This window comes from Pollachius pollachius, assembly GCF_949987615.1.
Source record: "Pollachius pollachius genome assembly, chromosome: 20".
In the NCBI taxonomy this organism is placed as follows: domain Eukaryota; kingdom Metazoa; phylum Chordata; class Actinopteri; order Gadiformes; family Gadidae; genus Pollachius; species Pollachius pollachius.
Genome location: NC_136953.1, coordinates 3,454,948 through 3,475,446, shown reverse-complemented (window position 1 = coordinate 3,475,446; position 20,499 = coordinate 3,454,948). Strand labels below are relative to the sequence as shown.

Sequence of the window (20,499 nt, the reverse complement as noted above, 5' to 3'; positions counted from 1 at the left end):
AGCCAGCTACATCATGACACGTTCAAGTTCAAGATTAACAACACACCTGCCTGTGTAGCTCCCTGATACAGAGGCAGGAAGAATAGGTTTTTCTGTTTGCCGTGACAAACTGTCAGATTGCCATGGAGAATGCACTTTCAACTATCATCTGTCAGCCAAATGTCAGTTGATGTGGTTGAGTTAAATCTGCCCATGACTACAGTGTGCAGGGTGAAAGAAGTAGTGATAATTTTTAAATTCTTAATTTGACCTTTTCATATGCATTACATTCTTGTTAGAACCCACATATACAACCAGAACATTAAGTATATATTCATATCGTTGTATGTCATACATCACACATCGTCATGACTGTCGTTAATCCATTGCAAGCAGTGGTGAAGGGAATGCTCACTGCTTCTATGTGTTGCCGCCCTGGTCACATGATCAACCCCCTATCCAGTGTGGTACTCATGTTGGCTTTTAAAGGGTGGCGATGAGCAGGTGCAATATAAAGTCCTCCCACCTTAACTTAATCCTTTTTCCTGAATGTCACACATAGGCACAGGTACACTCGCGCACACATACATACAGGCACACTCACGCACAGACACACACACACCACATGGACACACACACAAAACACACACACACAGATAAACAAACAAACACACACATGTACATACACACACACACACACAAACACACACACACACACACACACACACACACACACACACACAAACACACACACACACACACACACACACTTCTAGAGAAAGGGGGCATTATTTACTGGTCCTTTAGTACCAGTCTGACTCAGCAGCTGTAGCCTAACTTTAGTTTAGCTTTCCAATTTATCTTTTTTTTTTTTCTACTGACTACTTTCTTCTGAAAATGGGTCTGACAACCAAAAAAACAGGAAATACAATCAGGAAGTTAACCTCACCATGAACTGTTTTGTTCATTTGGTTTTCTCATACCTCCATTGTTATGTTTTTGAATTGTCCAATCAGGATCGTCCATCTGGCATCCTCCTTGCAGACAAGCCGCCAGGCAGGAGGAGAAGAGCAAGGTGAGACGACATTCACAAACAAATAAATAAACAATGAAGAATCAAGTCAAAGTCAAAAATCATTTATTTTTTGTTACCCTCTGGTTTGTTGAAGCCCGTAGAATTGACAATGATTCCCCTTCCCTCCCCTTTCTGCTATCATCCGATGCATTAAGAACCTTCCTCACTCTTGTTTAGTGTTGGGTAGAGTTGTGTCGAGGTGTGTGTATTTGTGTGTTAGGTGGTGTAACGTTGTACAGAGTGGCTTTGCTTTGCTGTGCATTTCTGAGCCCTGCAGTTGCAATATGCGGAGTCATCCATTCTCCTCACATTTCACTCCCAGCTTCTCTCCACTCTCATCTCCTCTCCCCTCCCCTTTTTTCTCTCACACTCTCTTCCTCCCATCTGTTCTCCTTGATCTATTTACCTCTCCTCTGTTCCTCCATCCTCCTACTCTCTCCCCCTGATCACTCTCCTCCTCCTCCCCTCTCCCTCTGTCCTCTTCCTTCCTCTCTGCTCCTCCCATCTACTTTTCTCTCCTCTCCTCTCATTTTGTCTCCTCCTCTCTCCATCCTCCCCTCCACTATCCCCCCGCCCCTCTTGTTTCCTCATCACGTCTCCTCATCTCTTTTCTCACCCTCTCCTCTCCGCCTCGCTCCTCTTCCCCTCCTCTCTTCTCTGCTCATCTCCTTCCTCCCACTCTCTTCCTCTCCTCTCCTCTCACCCCCATCCTCATCTCTTTCTCTCTCCTTCCCTCTCCTTTCTCCTCCCTTCCCTTCTCCTTTCTCCTTTCCATTTGTGTTGTCTCCTCCCCTCTGTTCTCATCTCCTTCTCTCCTTCGTCACTCTCTCCTCCTCTCCTCCCCCCTCTGCCCTCCCTCCCCTCTCTCCTGTCCATAGTTAACCCCGTCTAGTCCTCAGAAGCAGGTGAGGATACAGCTCACTGAGCCACAGGTTGGTATACCTGCAGAGCCCTGTAGTGTCCACCCCCAGAGACACACACACACACACACACACACACACACTTACACTGGCACGCACGCACGCACACACACATACACGGACGCACGCACGCACACACACACACACACAAACTCACACATAAAGGCACACACATGCACACAGGCACAGGCACACACACACACACACAAAGGTGCGCACACACACACACACACACACACACACACGCTTGCACACACACACACATTCCACCAACCCTTCCTCACAAACCAAACTGCATGGTTTGACCCTTCCAGCGGCCCTTCCATTATCCTAACAGGAAGTGACCGGTGAGAGTCTGCTCCTCTTGTTCTTGTTATTTCCAACTTCCAACCTGAATCAGACAAGCAGACAACAACGCTTTTCTCTTTGTGTGTCTTCGGTTTGAGCAGATAGATGCTAACACGCTCGCATGCTTTCGTCCTGAAAGCTCTCTTTTATTCCACAGGTAATACAATTGAAAAGGGAATGGATTCTGTGATTCTTACTGCTGCTTGATAACCATCGGTGACACGCACAACCCACCACCTCCCTCCCACTTCTTAACCTGCACTGTTTATGTCAGTGAATAGGATTCACATGCAAGCATCTGTGCCTGTGTTGAACTGCTTTGGTGGGACTGTGGTTTCAATTTGTTCCTACATCTCTCTTAATGGTACAACAATTGTAGACAGCATGAAGCTCATGTGAGAAAGCTCTCTCTCTCTCTTCCTCTCTCTATTTCTCTCTCTTTCTATTTCTCTCTCTCTCTCTCTCTCTCTCTCTCTCTCTCTCTCTCTCTCTCTCTCTCTCTCTCTCTCTCTCTCTCTCTGTCAGCTTTGGGTCATATTGTGTGTGTCCTAACAGGAAGTTGTGTATGCTTGCAGGTGACCAGGACTTCCTCTGAGAGCATCACCTCTGTCCAGGCCTCCAGTGCCTCCGGCTCACCCAGCAGGATCATCTACGTAAGAGACTCTCTCTCTTTCCCTCTCTCTCTCTCTCTCACTCTCTCTTTGTATTCATAGTGGCCCACTAGATGGCAGTGTTGCAGCACTAACACTTCAAACCACAATCAAACCACAAGGAGATGGCACCAGAATGGACGGGTGATCACAAATCAAATGCGTCTGATTGGTTCACATGGGTCCCAGGTGACGCCACTCGCAAGGTCTCCGATTTGACCCAAAGTATTTCACCAGAGAGTTAGCCGTGCTTGTCACATGCCATTTGCTGAAAGCTTTACCCAATGTGCTCCAACATTGTCAGCATGGGGGGCTCCAGTGGGAATCGAACCCTCAACCCCTGAAAGTCTTCATCCAATGAATAAGACAGGATCAGAGTCATTTAAATTGTTTTGTTGCTCTTGAATTCAAATAGCTGTACCAGATGCTGGAATACTTTGCTCACGACAGGCCAAACCTGACTTTATTCTGTTAAATCTTCCCAAACCTTCCCCCTTTTTCCGTGTGTTCCAATGTGTTGTTTGCAGGCTAAACTGGGAGATGAGACCCTGGACTATAAGGACCTGGCCGCCCTACCGAAGGTCAAGGCCATCTACAACATCGACCGGCCCGACATGCTCTCCTACTCCCCCTACGTCAGTTACCCCTCAGAGGAGAGGGCCTACAGCGAGGTGGGGACCCCCAGTCCGCCTGTCTGTCTGTCTCTCCCTCCGTCTATATGCACTGCATGTCTGACTATCTGCCTGTCTGTCTGTTCCTCCGTCCATCTATTTGTACTGTGTGTCTGTGTGTCTGTCTGTTCCTCCGTCCGTCTATTTGTATAGTCTGTCTGTCTGTCTGTCCGTCTGTTTCTCTTTTTCCGTCTATGTGTACTGTCTGTCTGTCTGTCTGTCCGTCTGTCTGTCTGTCTGTCTGTCTGTCTGTCTGTCTGTCTCTCTCCATTTATCTCAATGTAAAGTGTTCCTGTCCACCTGTCTGGCGGTCTGTACATCCCTACGTCTGTCGTCTTCTCCTTCAGACCTTTTAGACAATCTTTTCTAGAACCTTAGCTATAAAGGTCCCTCCCCCTCCCAGCGTAATCTTGTGTGTGTGTGTGTGTTCCCCAGGGGGAGGGGTCCCCGCGGCAGCGGAGACCCTCCAGCCCCGGCTCCAACAGCTCTCTTGGAGGCTACGGCCGCAACACCCCCACCCGCTCCCCCCAGAACTACAGCCGTGCAGGTACACATCACACACACACACACACACACCCACACACACACACACACACTCATCTTCACTATCCGATCATGATTCCTCACGATCTCGCTGCAGATTTGTTTCCAATTGCCCTATTGATGTGTTTTTCAGTCAATGTCTTTCCTAAAATATTCCCTATGTTGTCGTAAATACTTTCTGTTTTTACTGTCACTCTTTCTGAATCGCTCTCTTGTTAAGCAAATCAATGCAACGTGACTTAAAAGCAAACCCTGGTGATCTGACCCGGCCATTCAGGTCCTGAGGCTTACGTCAGCGCTAGGTACAGCGGGCAGGCCTATGATTCCAACGCCCTGCCCCTGCCCCCCACCCTCAAGTACCCCTCCTCCACCATGGCCGGGGGCCCGTCCCCCATCCCTGGGTACAGCATGTGTGGTGGTGGGGCGGCCAACAGTAGATGCTGCTCCCCCACTCCAACGGGGGGCGGCGGAGCTTTAGCCATGCACCTCAACCCCACCACCCTGGCCATGCTCCAGCAGCACAACTACATCCCCTATTACAGAGGTACTGCCGCGCCAGTGCCGGCTCCAACACAAGGGGGCCCCGGGGGAATTAGTCCAATCGGGGCACCCCTCCCGCACCCCTCCCGAGAATATAGCCCCTTGCTGTTCTGGAAACTTGAAAATATTTAAGTTGAAAATTGAAACACAAGACTAAATTGTGTTTTTAAAGTAATTGTTAAATATGTTGACGAAAAATGAACTTCAGCTGGTCCACATGTAAATGGGTAAGAATCAAGGATGTTTCCACAACAGCATTGCTGTGCTCATCCCCGCGGCATTCAGAGAGTCTTGCTGTGTAGAGTGTTGTGAGTTGTGAGACTTGTGCCCGACTTAACGTCATCTTGAACTCACTCGGCATGGCCTTGACAGTTGGAATCCCCTAATAATGAAGCAATAATTTGCGCTAACGTTTACACTAAGCTAGCTTTGGTGTTTGTTGCTGATGGAGTGAAACCGTCTGCTTCCTGTTTAACTCAACTTTGTTCATTCCATCGTCGTATCCGTTTACTTTGTCCAATTGACCTGTCCCTTCTATTGGTTATAATGGATTAAATAGCAGCACTGTGCAACCTTTATAGTTCAAATAAAGTTAATCATCAAATACACCGATTTTCGATGACGTTCCAGTATTGATGATTCAAAAGTGATAATTGGCAAAGGTTTACGAAAGGTCCTGTATCTCTTTTTCAGCACATTATGTTCTCTCAGTTCTGCAATAAGATGCCAGGAAGCCTGGGGTTTGTACAACAGTAAATTCACAAGAATCCTGTATACAATCACCTCCTCTCATCTTCTTTAGGGTTTTATGTGGACCCGTTATCTGACTCTAAATCTAGGAACTCCTTGCAGCTCAATTTACCTCCTCCCAATGGTAAAACCCCTACTCTTTAATATCCTTATTATTGTAGATGTATATATTCAATGTCCTTCGTTATCAGTTTCTTCAGACACACGTACTGCTTGCTTCAATATTACTTGAGTGGTGGTCATGGACATTGGTGAATTGTTGTCCTGCATGGTTTTCTCGCCGCTGTGTGACCAGTTTAGATGGAGTGTTTGTTGTGTTTCTGTTGCGTTGGCTACTTTGTCGACAAGAAGGTGACTTGGTTAGTTTGTGTTGTTTTTATTTTTTGTGTACTTGTTTGTCCAGATAATTTTTTATGGTGTAACTGTCGCCTGCTTGCCCTGTTGACTTGGCTATATATGACCTTGGTTTACTATGTGAATGACCACCCCTCACCCCCACCATCACCTCGCACTTCCTGTAATGTTTTGCCGATACACCTTTTAGTCCTTGAAATAATTTTGGGCCAGTGCTGAGAAGCTTTGTTTGGACGATAAATCAGAAAAAAAAAAAAAGTCCATGGAGTGTCTTTGGATGAAATAAACTCTAGTCCTCATAAAAACGTGGCATCTCAAGTGCTCAAACGACTCGCCTGCACCCCTGAGTGTTGACACAGACAGAAAAGCTAAGACCAAAGGGGCCAGGCCTGGGAGATAAGAAGAGAGCGTATTTACACTCCAGTGTCAGACTCAGATGCACAGTCAGCCTCACCGCACACCAGCCACCCTTCTCCTCATCATGGTCTTCTGAGGCTGGGTCACATCGTGGCTGTGTTTTCAGGTCACACAGGTCAGTCCTTAGTTCAGGGTACAAAGCGTCCAGTATCATGTACTAGTTTTTCGATTTAGCTTGATTATTTGTAGGGTGGTCTCTGACACAGTTTTCTAGGGCCAGTAGGGTGATCATTCGATTGGATAGAAACAAGACATGGACAGAGTCGGTTGCTGACTGTTTAACATCAATCTTCCCGTACATTCGCTTCCATCGGTCTATAGAGAGAGAAAAAGCAAGGGAGGGGTTGAGAGGGGAGGGGTTGAGATTAGTGTATGATACAGCTGCGGGGCAAAGTATTACCGAAGAGGGAAAGAAACCCATTTACGATGGCTCTGTGGTTTGGCAGGCCTCGCACGGGTGGGGTGCATGAAAGAGAAAGTTCCTCTGGTCGGGTGCGGAGAGGAAGATTAGAGAGACGAGGAGGATTAGGGTGGGCTGGGGATGTGCCCGGCCGTAATTTGCTGGTCTAGCCGCCAGGCGCAGTGGCATGCGAACGTCTTGGGCTGTCTGCCTGCACGGGTCCAGGCCCTAGCGGTTTCTAACGCACCGTGAAAGAGGTCTGCTCCTGGATCTTTTGGGGGGACGGGGTGGGGGTGGTCCACCAGTCCGCCACCATTTTCTTTTGTTGTGAGTATTTTACGGTTGTGACCGTTCCACACTCTGCAGAGCAGAGTTCAACATGCGTTTTGATTTAGCCATGGATTACGCAAGCTGACACTCGATATTGTTTGTTGAAGTTGAAGAGGTCACAAAGGAGGCCAAAACCACAATGTTGAACTCATTATGGATGTGGTAATAAAACGTACAAAACGCAATAATTTGTGACTCACCATTTTGCTAAGGTCAGGTGGTTTGCTGAGTCAGCTGACTCTTAAACGCATGTTGGTTACTCTTGAGATTCCGACATTAGACCTCCTCTTCAGGGTTATCATGGGGGGGGGGGCACAAGAGAAGGACAATTCAACATGGAGGTTACACAGAGCATACCGTTTGGTTTTGTTCCCTTTTGAGGGGTATGATATGTCTTTGTTTTAAAAAGTATTCCCCACTCTGATCCTTTTTCACGCTTCTCACTTCAGCTGTAGCCATTTTGTTTCCCTCTTCCGAATGTTCTCGCACCAGGTCTTCACTTGGTTGTTTATCTGTGTGTGTTTGTCTCTGTGTGTTTGTGTGTAATGTGTGTGCATTTGTGTGGGTACGTGCACTTTGGTCTTGTGTGTGTGTGTGTGTGTGTGTGTATGTGTTGTTCTGTGTTTGTGTTCGTTAACAGATCCAATGCATTCGAGGCTGCTGTGGTGTCTTGTCTCTCTCTCTCTCTCTCTCTCTCCCTCTCTCTGTCCCTGTGATCTCAGAGCTATGGAGTGTTTGGTTTAATCGTTTATTTTGGCTTCTGTGGTCCAAGTGACTTCACCGCTCGGCCTTTGTCTTTATCTCCTGCACAAACTCATGCATGCACGCACGCACACACACACACACACGCACACACACACACACACACACACACACACACACACACACACACACACACATGCACAGAGCCACGCACGTAAAGTACAGTATGGTCTATGCAACCCTAAATCAAAATGATTAATGCAGATATATATACAAACACACACTCTCACATACAAATACATACTTACTGTACATACAAACACACACTCTCACATACAAAGACATATATATATGTACTTACTGTACATAGAACACAAACACTCTCACATACAAAATACATATACATACTTACTGTACATACAAACATACGCTCTCACATACAAAAACATATATATATACTTACTGTTCATAGAACACACACACTCTCACATACAAATACATATACTTACTTACTGCACATACAAACACAAACTCTCACATACAAAGGCTGGCTATGAGGTCTCTGGACACAAAAAAGCACCACATAACACTTTGTCCTGCCCCCCCGTCCCCCCTCCTCTCCCCCCTGGAGGCAGTGAAAGTGGTCGCAGCACCCCAAGCCTGTCCACGTATTCCGATGGGAAGTCGCCTTCCTCCGCCACCACCTACATGGCCGCGCCCCGGCACTTCCATATACCAGGTAGGAATCTGCAAAGACATATTCCAAAGAAATGAAATTGCGCTAAACCACGACTTTGTCCCTTTTTGTGTTTTACGTGTCAGGGAAGCGGTGGTCGTATTAGATGATACTCGATGCTGGTCAGCATTCAAGTTTTCCATTAATTTACGTTAAAAGTCATTTTTTATTGATTTTAACTTAACTGACGGAATATTTTGATCTATTTTACAAGACAATTCACCGTTATTATGTTTTCTTATGTTAAGCTTACTCTTGGTTGCTACTTGCTATCTTTTATTAGCTTGCTATCAATTGATAAAGAGAGAAAAAAGGTAACATTTATATCACACTGACTTTTTTCTTGTGATTTCTATCTCTTGTCCTACTATTCATTTTCAAATCTCCAATTTGCCAAGCCACAATCTAAATTGCAGAATTTGTCAAAACAGTTTTTTCTCTCCTGACAGTATTGCATCGCTAACGAATAAGATTTGCAATTGGCTGTGACAGAAGCAGACACTGCAGTGTATGGAGCGCTGCTAGGACTTTCCTACAGCGAGTCGCTTTGATCAGACACATTTTTCCATTTTGACGATTAAGCTGTCAATCACAGGAGAGGGAGAGAGAGAGTTAAAGGAGATCCCATCTTGGACGAGGTTGAATGCAACTTTGGAGCCAACGATTATCCACTTTAAGGGGAATTCGACCACAAAGCAACATTAAACTTATTTAGACGGATTGGGTCATAACCGTTTAAGATCTTTTTTATGGCTGGCTAAAGTAATCTCGGATAAGAGCGTCAGCAGGTACAAAACAACTAGCTTTGGCCATTAAAATGACTACTAACTTTTGGCCATTAAAATGATAAATAACCAGGTAGTCAGTTAAAATACTCGCTAGCTAACATTTACCTTATGCACTAGCTAGCAAACTAACAAGCTAGCTGAATATCTAACTAACGGGCTAGCTATCCAAATAAATTATGTGCTAGCTAGAATGCTTTATAACAAGTCGGTTTGCATAGCAATGTAAGTATTTGCGTCACAGTTTGTGGTCAAGCAGTAGCTTGGATTCAGTCTGTTCCACTCATACATGTAATTATTTGATTGGTAGGCCATTTTATGCTGAGGGTTAAGCACATTTTCTACTAATAGATTTGGTGAAAGATAGAGTGGAATTTTCCTTGTAATGGCTTTCCTAGTCATCATCGTGATTCTTTGTCGCTCTTCTTTTTTTTTAGGCCAGCCAACCCAGCTAGCTTGACAGAGACAGTCTAGAGAAAGACACACGGCTGCATGTGTTTTGTTTCCAGTGTGTCATGACTGTAGTGTGGCTTAATGTATTACATTCGTTGAAATGTGTGTGTGACGGAGATCTGCGTAGAATGACTGGCAGATGTTAGCTCATCTCTGAGGAAACGCACACCAGTCACTTTCATCTAGTTTCAGCTAATGTTGTTTGACTCAGTTTCTTCATGTGGACCAATGCTGGAAAGATATTTCTACATGTTTGTGTGTAAGGTTGAATTAAGCCACACTTGACCCTGATTCACTTTGATGGATTTTTAATCAAGAATGTTGGTTCTATTATGATTCTTAGTGTTCAATTATTTTAGAATTTTCTCTTGGGTGTGTTTTAATTGATGTGCTTTAACTTTGAATTTGCTCTTTGTTTTTCTGCATGAATAATATAACACTTTTATAATGTGCTCTAAAACCAAAGAAACAAAGCCAGATTTTGTCCAAGCGATGCTGCCCTTCCTTTGGCTTCTTCCAAAGAAAAACAAAAGAAACCCATTCTTTAATAACTAACCCATGCTTCTTTTTCTATATTATTATTTTTTTCTTTCTCTTCTTTTTCTCCTACTTTTTGTTCTTCTCGGGCTCTTCCATTCTTTTCCTCTCTTGCCTCTCCTCCCATCTTCAGAGACTAAGGTCAAAGATAATATCTATAGAAAACCCCCCATCTACAAACAGCATGGTACAGTCCTCTTTCTCAACACTTCATTGTCTGGTCTCTGTTTGATGTGGTGCATGACATCTGTCAATCATCTGTCTGTCTTCTAATTGGTTTGTCTGTTCGTCGGAGCATCCCTAGTGCTCTTTTCCAATCGCAGGGCGCTGTTTTACATCAACCCTCATAACAAAGAATAAGGCCCAACTCTCGATTCCTTGTTGAGTAGAGCTCAACCAGAATGCGATTTGAAACAATGATTTGATTTGATTTGATTAAATTTGATATAATATGATATGAGTCGATTTCCGCTGTGAAATGTTTCTTCAAATGGTTTTGATCCAGCTGGCCTTTCAATCTGTGGTACCTTAAGCACTGTTCCAGAATCAGTTACCATCCCCTTTAAACCACAAGGCTTCAAATGAACTTCCAATTTCCGACATGGGGGGGGGGGATTTAGCCTCAAATCGTTTTTTTGACTGTTATGTATATCCAACAGTCTTCCATTTTGTTTGTGGGAGCCACAAAGCGGCTTTGAGTGGACATTGATATGTCTTTAGCCTGATACACAATATCCTATTGGGTCCTTCATAGAACCGAGAAGGTTACTGTTTGGGAGCAAGCAGCCGATTCAGTGTCTTCAACATGGACTGCTTTGACCTGCTCCGTTTCATCTGGCATGCCTGCATCCACACTTCCCATCTAGTACCGTTTTGTTGTGTTGTTGCCGTGAACATCACTCTCTGACATGATTATTGGTTGTCAATGACGTTGTACTTGGTGATATCAATGTTGCATCGATCACGTTGCCCTCAATGACCTTGCAAGGGTTTCTGTCTGTGTCCAAAACTTTGTTGTTGTTGTTGTGATGTGGTGTGGTGTTTTTCTATGTGCACGTTTTTGTGCCTAACCTGTTCATTACAGGTTTTTTTTAGAAAGAATCAGACTAGGTTAAGTTGGGTAACATTTGAATAAGAGCTCCCATCTGCTTTACCCTAAAAAGGACAATGGTGATTTCATAAATGGCCGATACATGCATGCACTTCTGGCATGGTTTTCTATGTGTACTACAGGCCTGACTACATATATATACTACTAGACAATAAGTAATGAACATTCATTTTACTTTCTCTACAAATCCCCAAGACCACCACGTAGATTAAACTCCAATGATTCCTTTCTGCTCATTAAAACAATTCGACCTGGTCAGAAAAGGCCTATTTAAACTTTGCAATATGGATGCAGTTGTGAGACGAGCCTTTGTGCCTAGCTTATGTGCTCCTTTACAGTTTACGACCCAGTTTAGTCTGCGCTCCTCCACTTCAGATGATGTCAGCGTGGTGTCACTGTGGTTGATTTATGCTAGGCTAGTGCTACGGCGTGAGTGAGCACTCATGGAGGCAGATGTGCGTGTCGCTAAAGCCAAGATATCCTGTAACATCCGCCTGTTTCCACAGCCTCTAGAACATCGTGGCAGGATGGGGAGGAACCCAAGGTGCGTGTGTGTGTGTGTGTGTGTATATGTGTGTATCTGTTTTACTGTCTGTTCATATACATTCCTTCCCATATGCTATTTCAAGACTTACCAGACACGCATTCATTTACTAACCTACTAACTTCCCATTTTTTCATCCATCTCTACATCTTCTTCCATTTACCTTCGCCTTCTCCATCTTCTTCTCCTTCTTCTTCTCCTCCTCATTCTTCTTCTTCTTCTTCTTCTTCTTCTTCTTCTTCTTCTTCTTCTTCTTCTTCTTCTTCTTCTCTCCTCCTCCTCCTCCTTCTTCTTCTCTCCTCCTCCTCCTTCTTCTTCTTTTTCTTCTTCTTCTTCTTCTTCTTCTTCTTCTTCTCTCTCCTCCTCCTTCTTCTCTCCTCCTCCTCCTCCTCCTCCTCCTTCTTCTTCTTCTTCTTGTTCTTCTTCTTCTTCTTCTCCTCCTCCTCCTCCTCCTCCTCCTCCTCCTCCTCCACCTCCTCCTCCTCCTCGGTGGTCGTCACTCCTCCACCTACAGAGAACCAGCTGGATGATCCTGAAGAACGAGATTGACGGACAGCCCGGATCAGAGGAGCTAGACCCCCGCAAGTCCACCTGCAGCCTGCCCACCGACATCTCCCAGCCCAGTGAGTTGCCAATCACAAGCGAGGCCTCCGTTTACGTCTATCCAATACAATTTTAGCGTTCCATTAAGGTGTTAGATGAAGCTGTGATTTGTTTTTCGCCATTGCCAAAGCGAAACAGGGCGTGGTTGCTTAAAGATGAATTATTACCATTAACATGCTGCTGACGTAATGGGGAAACTTAATTTATACCATCGCTTCAAACGTTCAGCGACTTAAACGGAAAAGACATTGATTTGATTGAATGCAGTTTATTGTTTTGGGGACCGAGGGGGAAAACGTTAACTCTGTATTCTCTCGCCAGACTTCCCCTACAATAAATCGGCCTCCTTGCCAGGCTATGGAAGAAACGGAATATACAAGGTGGGCTGCCAAAGTTTCACACACCATCCATCCTCTGAGGCTCAAAATATACTCTCTGACTGTACCTAATAACAGCAGTCTATAACTGTTCTCCATAACCTCCATGTGTAGTTATTTAGCAGATGCTTTTATCCAAAGCGAACAGCAAGGTAAGCGAGAAAAATCAAAGCATACAATCAAAGTTGGAATGGCTTCAAAATAATTTGTTATTTATGACCTGGGTGATAAAATAAACAATGGTTTATTTTGTAGTGAAAGTGCAAACAGTTTTAGAAGATACTTGTCTCCACAAAAATAGGACAGCCCTTGTTGCCGCTCCAATACACTCTATAACTGTAAGGGTTTACATCTGCATTCTCATAAAGTCTTCCTCCGCTGGCCTCTGCAGTCGTAATCATAGGAAACAGTTTGTTTTGGACATCGGCCCCCTCCACACATCTGACATTCATTCACACCCTGCTCTCTTTGATGGGTGGATGGTGATTTTTGAACGCATTCAAGGTGTGTTTCAAATTCAATGTCAGCCCGAGAAACTTGCCACAGGTATGCAGGCAAGAAACGCAGGACTACACATGTACGAACAAACATACACGCATATACCGGCACTCAAACGACACCTCAAACGGCTTGATGTCTTTTATGTGTGTGTGTGTCATTTGTTTGCCCTCATGGTCCACATTTGGTCTGTCTTTCTGGGCCTCAAACGACAATGCCCAGTGAACTCCCAGCCTGAACTAGCCCTGAGTCTCCCTCTCGCCTGCGTCCTCACTCCTTACCTCATATACACTGCGGACCGAGCCTCAGCTCGTACGTGTCCAAGCCCGGTCGGAGACGGGTGGGTCTGTGGGACGGGACGGGGTTTGCGATGGGTGCGACCCGACCACATTTCCTTGGCTCGGAAAGCCTAGCGCATTCTGTGAGGTACTGGAAAGTGATCTCGTCTGAGGGAAATGTGGTGTGTCCGTTGTCATGGCGAGTGCGATTAATCCAAAGCACGCTAACGGATTAAATGGGTCCTATAAATATCGCTATCTAAAACTGAAGAATTCCCCTGTCTCTTGTTAGGGAAGAGCTGTCGCAGGCAGAGGGTGCTGCCATGGCGTGGTCTGCCAATTGGTGGGATTATTGTTGTGATGACCGTGTCCACCACCAGAGGGGGCTCTCTCAAAGTAATTTCTCGACATCTCGGTCTGGTTTCAGTGCACAGTCCAAATGCTGTTTCTTAAAGTACAGTCCAGATGTTTTGTCTTCAGCCGAGGTCTGTTAGCATTCTGGTGTCAGTTAATTAATATAAACTAGAACCTTCCTGGGGGAATGTAATAATAATTTTGGCTGGGCACAGCTTGTGTGTTGAAACAGAGAACTCATACTATATGTATCAACTAATAAAGTAGTATTTATTCAGTCCATCTATGCCTGCCTCTCAACTCTTGCGCCACACTTGTGTCACTCTGACCCTGAAATACATCTCCAGACTTTTAGTTTTTGGAATGTCTCTGTGGAGACATTCCAAAAACAATTGATGGAACAATTTTTTGGGGGGTTTACTAAAGCAAATCAGACAGTTCAACTGCATACCCACCTAATATATAGTGTGACATTATTAGAAAAAACCTTTGCTTGAACTGTGAAAAACAAACATCCCGAAAAGCTAGGAAAGTCAACAATGGATTCTGTGGAAAGAAACAACAACATTTGGCAGGAGGAATTAATTAGTTATTATTAATTAGTTAATACTGCATTACAAACTGCACACTCTAAATGAAATGGGTGCTCATACTACAAGATGTATCAGCTGTAGGATATAGTGGCACGAATAAGGGAACTGTTCTGTTATGTATTATAATACAAACAAGAAATATGGAAAGAGAAAAAACAGTGGTTCTTGTAAGAGTACAATTCTAGTGCTACTTGATTAATAATTAGTAGCCTGGAAACCAGACGAATCTGGTAAACTATGTCACGGTTATAACTTAGTTGTAATGAGTTGTAAAATATAACCAATATCCAATAATAATGTGTATTTCTGTCCATGTGTGTGTGTGTGTTTGTGTGTGTGTGTGTGTGTGTGTGTGTGTGTGTGTGTGTTCCTGCAGGCCGCGGAGTTGCCTGAGGATGAGGTAGACACCGACTGCAACAGCTGGGGAGGTATGAGAGGTACGAAAACCACCCACTCACTCTCTGACTCACTTGGGCTCTCGCTGTTTAACACTTAACTCTTCATCTCTGTCTCACTCTTCATCATGCTAGGACTGAGTGTGTGTGAGACATAGGATCCCCCCCACCCTCACCGCTTCCTTTTCAGCGACTACGGTGGCCTGATCTGGCCTGCATTGTGAAAGGCCTGCATTGTGCCAGTAGGCACTTTCAAAATCATGTCCCAGTTTACGACAGTGTAGAGCAGTTTCTCTGAGATATAGAATTACTTAGGATATTTTAGTGAAAGGACGGAGCATGCTTGTTTGCACCGTCTAAATGAGGTGCATCCAACAGAATTTGAAGCGTCTCGGAGCCTGATAGTGAAACACTGAAGTGTATGTGGAAGTGTGGGGCTCTGTCTGGCCAGCGGTTGAGGATAAGCCTGGAGGACATTTATAGTATAACACCACTGTGTCTGGCACATTTAATATATATGTCATCGCTCATTTTAACGCTCATGCAACTACGGTACTAAAAAAGTATCACATATGGGTCCCACATAGAGTTTGTCCAGTTTGTCAATTCTGGGCTATTGTAAAGACATGGAGGTGCAAGATGGCGGCGCCCATGACAGAGGACCTGCTCCCTGTGTGGATATGAAGAGTTCATTCTTAGGTCACTTATCTGAATGGAATTACGCACAAATGAAAACATTCTAGTAAATATTGAGCATGTTTCAATTCATATATAGACATAGCCAAATCTGTTCAGCGACATGCCACCAGATTCTTCACACTGTACCTTTAACAGGATGTCAGTTGCCTTAAATTAATGTATCAGCTGAGAATATCTATTTCTTTTCATTGTGTGATCCTTACAATGCTGTGCTTCATAAAAATATTATGCATTTTATATCATCTTATATCCTCTTTTTGTTGAATTAGCTGTCTTTCTATTGCAATGTGAGTTAGCGATGCACATAAGCGACTTGAGTTATCACGTAGAGCTTTGCGATTCAGGGACTGGGAGTCAACACATTCAGAATATCAGTGAAGTGAGGTCATTTTTCATACTTGCCAACATTTCTGACTAGCCACTTAAGGCTTTTGAGAGTTTGTGTGTGTGTGTGTGTGTGTGTGTGTGTGTGTGTGTGTGTGTGTGTGTGTGTTTTGTGTGTTTTTTGCTTGTTTGTCAGTGTGTCTGTTTTAATAAGTATGTTTGTGTGCATGTTTTGGTTGGTTCTTGTGTTTGTGTGAGTGCTTTTCAGTGTGTTTGTGTGTAATTTGGCGTGTGCAAGTGTTGGTATATGTGTGTGTTTTGGTGTGTGTGTGTGTTTCGGTGTGTGCATGTGTTTGTGTGTATTCTCGTGGGTATGCCTGTTCATTTGGTGCGTGTGCTTGTCGGTGTATGTGCGTTTGTCTGCTGGTGTGTGTCTATATGTGTGTGCCAAAGCCTTAGAGAACAGTGTGCCACGGTGCCTCATAAAGAATTGTGTGAGCCCTTGTGTTTTGTTCTGTTTGTGCACATTAGTGCACGTTAGGGGAACCACTTAACACTCTTACACGGTACTCTGAACTCACTAATATTTAATATCTTATTCCCTTGTTGCCATAGAGATTAAGCCCACTTTTAACCTTGGTCTATTATGGTCATTTTAACGCTTGAAATAACTTTGTTACACTCTAATGTTTCCTTGTTCTCTCTCCTCCTTCCTCACTGCCTCCCCAACCAGAATACAAGGTGAGTGTATTTTTTTTAGCTATACTTAAACATTCTTGGCTTGATCTTACTGTTGTGTGGATTTCAAAGTTGGATAACAATGCCTACATTGTGTTTTTGTGTGTGTGTATGTGTGTGTGCAGATCTACCCCTACGAAATGCTGGCAGTGACCCACAGAGTGAAAGTGAAGCTTCCCCGAGATATTGACCGCACAAGACTGGAGGTAAGCTCTCTCGCAATATGCCCCTTTCTCTGTTGTTTCTCTCTCTCTCTCACGCTCTCTATCTTTCTCTCTCTCTCTCTCTCTCTCTCTCTCTCTCTCTCTCATCCAGAGAATTTTACCATGTAGAATCCCATCTTGTATTCACATGGGCGGGGTCTCACCCAGTTCTTTATCTCTATGGAAACCCGTCACATAAGGCCATTGGCAGAATTGTTGATGACGCTTATGCTTTCAATGCCATTGCGTTAAGATATTAAATAATTTTTCGATCCATGATGGTTTGAATTAGAATACGAATGGTTCAGTTTGAGACACTTGTGTGTTTTTGTGTGTGTGTGTGTGTGTGTGTTTGTGTGTGAGTGTGTAGCAAGTCTAACTCCAGTTACCCACTCTAATGGAAACAGAGAAATTGGAATGCGACACAATCACACACGCAGTCGCTTGCGTTTTGAGCTGCAGAATTCACACAACGCTGAACGCTGCAAAACCAGACTCAAGATTTATGGCGTTTTTTTTTATGGCGGTCTCAACGCCCTCAACAACGGACGGGACGCCAAAGATATACTTCAACGCAGGCTCCTCCCGCCCTTGGTGGCAGCAGCCATGGTTTCTATGGAAACCAGATGATTGGCTGTCATCCAATGATGTTCACTTTTCTGCCAGGTGTCACATTAGTATAATGACAGCGAGGGAGAGCGTGAGTGACCTACATAGACTAATGTCACTGTCGGCTCCCATTGTTATTTATGCTAACAACTAGCCGACATCCATCACTAGCATATGTGGATGTCTTTCTCCTACGTTCTGTGTTAGACCTTTAGTAGGAGAGTCTTTTGTAATACCAGCCAAAAGGGGTCAGACATAGTTACTTTTTGGTGGTAGTTGAGAGGTTCATCACTGTTTAAAATGCTTAGATTACAGAAGGTGGTCGGTTTCCCTCAAGTTTTAGCCTAGCATTGGAAACCATGTCCATTGCAATTCAGTCTAGGATCTGAACTCGATTTTTAATTATTATTTACTATTATTATAACTTTGAACCTATTGACCGAATGCAGTCCAGTTCACATGAGCATAATCTCTTTAAAACTGAAGATGTGTGTGTGTGTGTGTGTGTATGTGTGTGTGTGTGTGTGTGTGTGTTTGTGTGTGTCTGTATGTGTGTTTGTGTGTGTGTGTGTGTCTATGTGTGTGTCTGTTAATGAGTTAATATGTGTACATTTGTGTGTGTGAGTTTATTTGTTTACGTGTTTGTTTGTGTATATGTATTGATGTGTGTGTATGTGTGTGTTCCCTCTCCAGAGGCACCTCTCCCCGGAGGACTTCCAGCTGGTGTTTGGGATGACCCTGGCCCAGTTCGACCGCCTCGCCCTCTGGAAGAAGACCGACATGAAGAAGCAAGCTCGTCTTTTTTAAATAAACACCCAGACCCACCGACAAAAGTCTCTCGTCCCTCTTTGTGGATGCCTCCCCTCCCCTGCGAGAAAATAATAATAACAAGGGAGACACCAAAGGACCCATCCGGAGAATATCCCTATGTACCAACCCCTATGTATGTACGACCCCCCTCGACCTCTCGCACTCTCCTCGCCCCCTCCCCATGGACGGTACCGCCGTTAGATTGCGCCGTGCACCTGCATCAATCCCCGCCGCCCCCCCCCCGTCTCCCACCGGCCAGCGTCGCCATGACGACCGCAAGAGGCGCCCTGTGTGCTTCCCTCCGTGTGAGCCTTGGCCTGACCGTGTGTGTGTGTGTGTGTGTGCTTGAGGGGGCGACTGGCACGGAGGTAGCGGGGAGGGAGTTAGGTGGGGTGGGGGCTTCATTTGCATGGCCTGTGTCACACCCCCCCCCCCCCACCCCCTTGCCATCTTCCTACCCCTTGTAACCCCCCCTCCCACCCCCACCCCAGCACACCCCAAATTCACACGCACACGCACCTCCTGAGCTTTACATAGATATGTGTTGAAACTGCCTTCTATTCTGTTTTTGGCGTGCTAGCGTTCTGACAATTCTCACCTATGCTAACCTATGCCAACCGCTCAGGGTGAACTACCAGTCGAGCTCTCCTCGTTGTGAATGAGCTGACCTGGTTAAAACATTGTCTGTAGTTTACCATGGCCATGAGTATATATATATATATATATATAAAGAGCGCTCTATAATCTAGTGTAGACTACCACACATGCTACAAATAATGCTACACAAGAGTAGCATGATGCTATGTGATGCGACACGAGAGTTGCATTATCAGTCAATATGTGAATGTGTATGGGAATGCATTACTATTGTAAATAAATGTATCGGAATATGCTATCATAAACTGTACAACGTGGTACCTTGCTAGCTACATACATGTGATTAAAGTGAGGCTAGCATAATATTTAAACCTTAATATCAACACCTAAATTGTATGAAAACGTGCTACTGAATAGTTGTTATTCCCTAACCCTGAATACACGGCCTACTGCATATAAACGTGTTACTAATTCACCCTGAGTGGTAGGGGAGATTGTCAGAACCCAGGTATTCTATTGCGCTTCATATCTTTTGTTTTTATTTCTTTATCGTTGTTTTTATTTTAAAATGAGGTCTGTGTCATTGTATTCTTTCAAGCGTATCAGATATACGGTTCTGCCTTGTTGTAAAGGTGTCTCTCTCTTTCTATCTCTCAACTGTCGGCCATCTTGGCTCTGTTGACCTGACTGTAGCATGTTTCCTGTCAGGTCCTAGACTTGTATCTATAGATAACATCATGAATCACTTTTAAGGGAGTAGAAGTACATCAAGTATGAGTTTGTTGTTCTATTTGTGTTATGTGCAATGACGGCATACAGAACTTTGAGCTCAGAAAAGCAGTTATTTGGTTGTGTGTGGAAAGGCTGAGTCACACTGATGCATTTGCTTGTCTAAAAGGCCAAAATGGAGGCAAGCTTGTGTGTATAAATAATAGAGCAATGTGTTTATAAATAGAGAAATACACAGAGGACCGATTGGTGGCCTAGGCATAGGAGATGGGAAATCACAAATACACTGCATTTGAGTGTACATCTATTTTATTTTATTTAGAATTGCAATAATCACAGCCCTAATAATTTTATCAAAACTCTTGATGAAGGGAACAGTGCACTCGCGATTTTATTGTGTTAAGAGACCACCATGACAGGGATAACAAACAACACATGTTTGTTATCTGTTATCTTGAACCTCTATTTCTATACATTTCAATACTCTAAAGGTATCTTTACCATAAGGGTTAGGTTTTGTATTGCCATGTTATTTTCTAGTACTATGGGATGAAGGAGGAGAAAAACAAGGGAGGGGGGTCTGATAGACATGAGCATGAGAGGTCCGAGAGGGGGGCGGGGGGGGGGAGGTCTTGTATCTTAACACAGACACACACTAAGCCTCTCATAAAGCGCCAGGGAGGACGGGAGAGGAGAGAGTGGAGAAGGAGAACCCAGGAGCTTTGGTTTGGGTGACCCCGGTTCCCTCCAGAACAGATAAGAGCGGGTTAGGAGGGGTTTCCACAACAGGACTCTGTTTGTGAAACTCAGGGCTTTGCGGGGACACTCGTGTCAAAAGTATAAAAGT

General features: G+C 44.4%; 1 protein-coding gene across 1 annotated transcript in view; it reads left to right on the top strand.

The window, feature by feature from the left end:
- Positions 1–20,205, top strand: part of ablim2 (actin binding LIM protein family, member 2) — a 47,846-nt gene extending 27,641 nt beyond the window's left edge. Inside the window, exons 9-24 of the mRNA XM_079758119.1 lie at positions 996–1,054; positions 1,933–1,986; positions 2,898–2,975; positions 3,500–3,643; positions 4,079–4,190; positions 4,464–4,730; positions 5,529–5,600; positions 8,311–8,418; positions 10,324–10,377; positions 11,808–11,845; positions 12,360–12,468; positions 12,770–12,828; positions 14,925–14,985; positions 16,700–16,707; positions 16,830–16,910; positions 18,210–20,205. Of these exons, the coding sequence (XP_079614245.1) occupies positions 996–1,054; positions 1,933–1,986; positions 2,898–2,975; positions 3,500–3,643; positions 4,079–4,190; positions 4,464–4,730; positions 5,529–5,600; positions 8,311–8,418; positions 10,324–10,377; positions 11,808–11,845; positions 12,360–12,468; positions 12,770–12,828; positions 14,925–14,985; positions 16,700–16,707; positions 16,830–16,910; positions 18,210–18,323 (1,418 nt within the window). The 3' untranslated portion in view covers positions 18,324–20,205. The remainder of the gene's footprint in view (positions 1–995; positions 1,055–1,932; positions 1,987–2,897; positions 2,976–3,499; positions 3,644–4,078; positions 4,191–4,463; positions 4,731–5,528; positions 5,601–8,310; positions 8,419–10,323; positions 10,378–11,807; positions 11,846–12,359; positions 12,469–12,769; positions 12,829–14,924; positions 14,986–16,699; positions 16,708–16,829; positions 16,911–18,209) is intronic.
- Positions 20,206–20,499: the final 294 nt, after the last annotated feature.